Source organism: Cariama cristata, unplaced genomic scaffold (genome assembly GCF_000690535.1).
Source record: "Cariama cristata isolate BGI_N322 unplaced genomic scaffold, ASM69053v1 scaffold17165, whole genome shotgun sequence".
NCBI classification, from domain to species: Eukaryota; Metazoa; Chordata; class Aves; order Cariamiformes; family Cariamidae; genus Cariama; species Cariama cristata.
In genome coordinates, this window is record NW_009619378.1 from 22,812 (window position 1) to 26,786 (window position 3,975).

The 3,975-nt window shown below is 41.3% G+C and overlaps 1 protein-coding gene across 1 annotated transcript; it reads right to left on the reverse strand.

Annotated features, from left to right (window-relative positions):
* Positions 1-6: 6 nt before the first annotated feature.
* Positions 7-3,822, reverse strand: BNIP1 (BCL2/adenovirus E1B 19kDa interacting protein 1; the record flags this gene model as incomplete). Its single annotated transcript, XM_009701245.1, has 4 exons — positions 7-176; positions 2,304-2,422; positions 3,157-3,258; positions 3,731-3,822. Coding segments are annotated over 4 exons (483 nt in total), but the record flags the coding sequence as incomplete, so codon positions are not given.
* Positions 3,823-3,975: the final 153 nt, after the last annotated feature.

Sequence of the window (3,975 nt, forward strand, 5' to 3'; positions counted from 1 at the left end):
CTTTTTCAAAATATAGAGCACCGTGGCCAGGAATAAAGCAAGGGCGAGAAAGATTAGCAGCTTGTCCGTCAGTTCCCTGCGATTGTACTTTGTTATTAGCTTTCGCCCCAACTGAATTGTCCCAGACATGGACTTAAATTCTTCATTTGCTTCCAGGATAGTTCGTGAAGAATTGGCTGAAATTAAGGGGAAAGAAAAAAAAAAAAATAATCAGCTGGTTGCGCTTCAAAGATACATGACAAAGGATATAAGCATGCAATATTTGGCAATATAGATAGAGCCTGTGAGATCCTTCTGGGTCAGACTGACTTATGGGTAAGACAAATGCAGACTGTGTTCTTGCAGATGCTTTCACAATTCAGTAGTCCTGATGTGCTAAGGAAAAATGCAAAGCAAAGGAAGTACTGAATGGCTTAAAGGCCCTCCATCGTGTTCCAGAATTTTTAATTTCTAGGTTACCAGATCAAATCTAGTTCACATTTTTTATTCACAAAGTCGGTGCTACCCGAGAGCTCACTGAAGTGAAATAAGAGTGGTGCTAGAACCACCAATTTAAGAGAGAGCAATCACCATCACTATCAGCATCAGTTCTAGCAGCAGCAGGACAGGTTAATATTTTAATATATTAATTGCACAACTGAAACTGTTCCCCCAAGCCAGAGCAGTAAATCAGTGTGATTCAGATGGAGTTGCAGAAAGTGAAAAAGCAGCATGCAGCAGTGAGAGACCCTTAATTATTCAGCTCAAACAATTTAAACAGTTTTTAATAGTTATTTTTGACAAACATAATTCTTTTCAGTTTTGGTTTGTTTTTTCTAATAAAAAAAGAGAAAAAACAACTAGAGGAAAAGCGTGTTGATTGTCAACTGGAGGAAGTGTGTCTCAGCTAAAGACAGAATTTGAGAATATGCCAAAACAGCAAGATGGAACATCGGTCCCTTTCAACTTCTCCTTCCCTGCGAGAAAGCAAACAACCAAGCAAGCAAGCAATCAAATGCTCCAAACTCCTCAGCCTTCCTCCTTTCAAATTACTAAATGAAAGCAAAAGCCCAGGAGTCCCCTTTTTCTTATATTACAGAACACATACCCTGTAACGACAGTGAATGCTGGTATATCACTCAATACTGAACTGATTGATTAAAGAAAGGTCAAACTCTAAGCATGTTATCCAGTGCACAACAAGGAGCATACTAGAAATGCGTCTGTACTATTTTGCAAACCATTATGTCCCATCTTAAAGAGGTATTTTGATCCAAGTGAAAATAGAAAACTTGTTTTCCATTGTTAATGACAAAGCAGAGCTTTTCTGCTTCACAGCCGCATATATTCACTGCATACTAGGAAAGGACTAGCTCAGAAAAAAGGAAATTCTAACTCCTAATTCAGAATTTGAAGCTGGGTTTTGTAAATGACCTTTGATACTTCTTCCCTTGATGAACTCCAAGTGCTGTTCAGTCAGAAACAGGGTGAAAAAGTGTCTGCCAAACTGTCTTTTTAATGGGAGAAGAAACATGCTACTTTTGCATGAACAAACCATGCCCAGCCGCCATCCTCAGATGGGGACAGAAAACGAGGAGGGCAAAAGTTGCATTATTTATCATCGTCTTCAAACTGTTCTCTCTTCTGCCCAAAAGCACAGCTAGTAAGAGGCCCAGGCAACACAGATCCAACTTCTAAATGCTTCATGAATCACCAGTTCTGACAGGTCACTTGATTTATTGTCTTAGGAGTCTAAGCCAAAGAACTGGGTGAAATCTTGGTTTCACAGTCCCTGATGCACTGCTGACAGAGCAAGTGACCTCGAGTTCAAGTCACTTGATCTCCTCGTCTCTTAGTCATCCCAGCTGGAGACTGGGTGAAAACAGTCTTCCAGCCATACTAAGTTTCCTCTGTGTATGGACTTGCACCTATGCTTTTATTTTCTCTGCTATTACCAAATGCATGCCAGGACAGTAGCACAGCGTAACACCAAACACACTGTTAGCACTGTGTGAACTCACATTGCTTTTACAATTGCTTTTATATGAAACTAAAACAAAGGCTCCTCATCCTCCCTGCTTTTTCTTTTCATAATCATGAAACAGAACTCCAACAAACAGCTCCACATAACAGACATTATTATTTTCTGTTTATGTCCAACTGTTAGAGGAGCTCTGCTGGAAAGTCCTTTAATTATCATCATACTACATTCTACAGCAAAGCAGGCTACCACTTTGCACCATGTCAGTTTGCCTCTCCTCATCCCAACAGAACTGGCAAAAGGTGCTTCAATCCATACCCAAACACCCAAATAACATCTATACCTAGGGTTTGTACGGTCTCCTCACTCTGCTGGACTTGCTGTGACATCATCCTGCTAATGCCCATCAGACTCTCCGTGATGTTACTTGCACTCTCTGCCAGACTTTCCTTTGTAGTCTTCCTGAAAAAGAAAGGGAAAAAGTAAAGCAGAAGGGATAAAATGTTCTCTTTGGGTACTGCAGGGAAAATGCTTCTGCCAGGGAACTCAGAACACAGCTTGGCACCAAACATCTCTGCCAATGTACAAAAGACACAATTAGTTTTTACTGCACAAAAAATTCAGACTATCTTCACTAAACAAGAAAAAAAAATAAAATCACAAAATATTAAAGTCATGAGCCAAAACAACTGCTAGTGGCTCAGCATCTCAGGAGTGCCCGTATTTCACCGCTTATTCATCCATGACTGTACAACTTTATGAGCTGGTATGGACGCACTGATACAAACTACCATTTTATTATCCTGGGTATCCCATTTGTTGCTTCATGATACTAAATACACCAACTTTTCAATACAGAAATTATACACACTTACATCCAGTTTCACATGTGAAAACAGCTTGCATAATGATCCATTACTTGTTTACAACCCGAATTAATGTAAAAGACGTCCAGAAAAACTATGAAAGCTAACTCATCCCCTCTTCCACTTAGTCACACCGACGCCAAGAAAACCTGAAATTATCATAATCCTTAATAGTTTAAAACTCCACAAAAGGTAACTGCACTCATAAAAGAAAAGCTGTGTTTCAAATAGAATTAAGTACCTTAAAAACATTACATCACTTCCATTTACAACTAGTGAATATGCATACACTGTTTAAATCTCAGATCCTACAGTGGGATGGCCTAATACCTTTGTCTTAAGGAGTCTCTTCCCTGCAGCAGTTGATCTTTCTCAGAGTTGTCGATAGCAATTTTGCAAGCTAGATTTGCCTTTCTCCAAGCTGCCTGATTGCTGAAATCACAAGAGTACAATGTTGTAACATGACAGTAACGCCTTGCAAGCGAAAACAATTTTCACAAAACAATCAGCACTGTAACTGAGCACCCCAGATATGTGCACGGACTTTCTCTATAGCACACCACAGAAGAACAATATACTGTCCTGTCATTTCTCCTCCTAAGTGTATCGGTTATGGAGCAAGGGAAGAAGAAAACTGTGCCAGCTGCCAAATGACAGACCCTCAAGCCATCTACTTACATGGTCAACTGCTCAAAGGGCCAGACCATGATTAGGGAGTCAGGACAGGAGAGACGAAAGGAGAAAGGAGTCCTACCCTTTCCATCCCTGATCCTCTCTTTGTCTTAGGCAAAACAGCATCATGTCAGCGACTGTCGTTACAAAACAGGATCCAAAGATGCCGTACAGAAGCCACATTATCTCTGGTTACAGGGGACCTGTAAACAGCACCAGCTGCCCAACCCACCTGAGCATTTGTTTCTTATGGTTTTCCACTTCCCGCAGTAAGGCTTGTTTCTCCGACTCTTTATCTTGCTCTTTTGCCATCTGTTCGAGCTCCTTTGGCAGAAAGCAGAAACACGAAATTCCGATCAACAACCGCTGCCACCTGCAACTCGCACACCCCACCCCAGGAGTGAATTAACAGCAGACCGATGCGATCAACTAACACCCCACACCCGGGCCTCCCCACCGCCCCCAGGCAGCCCGAGG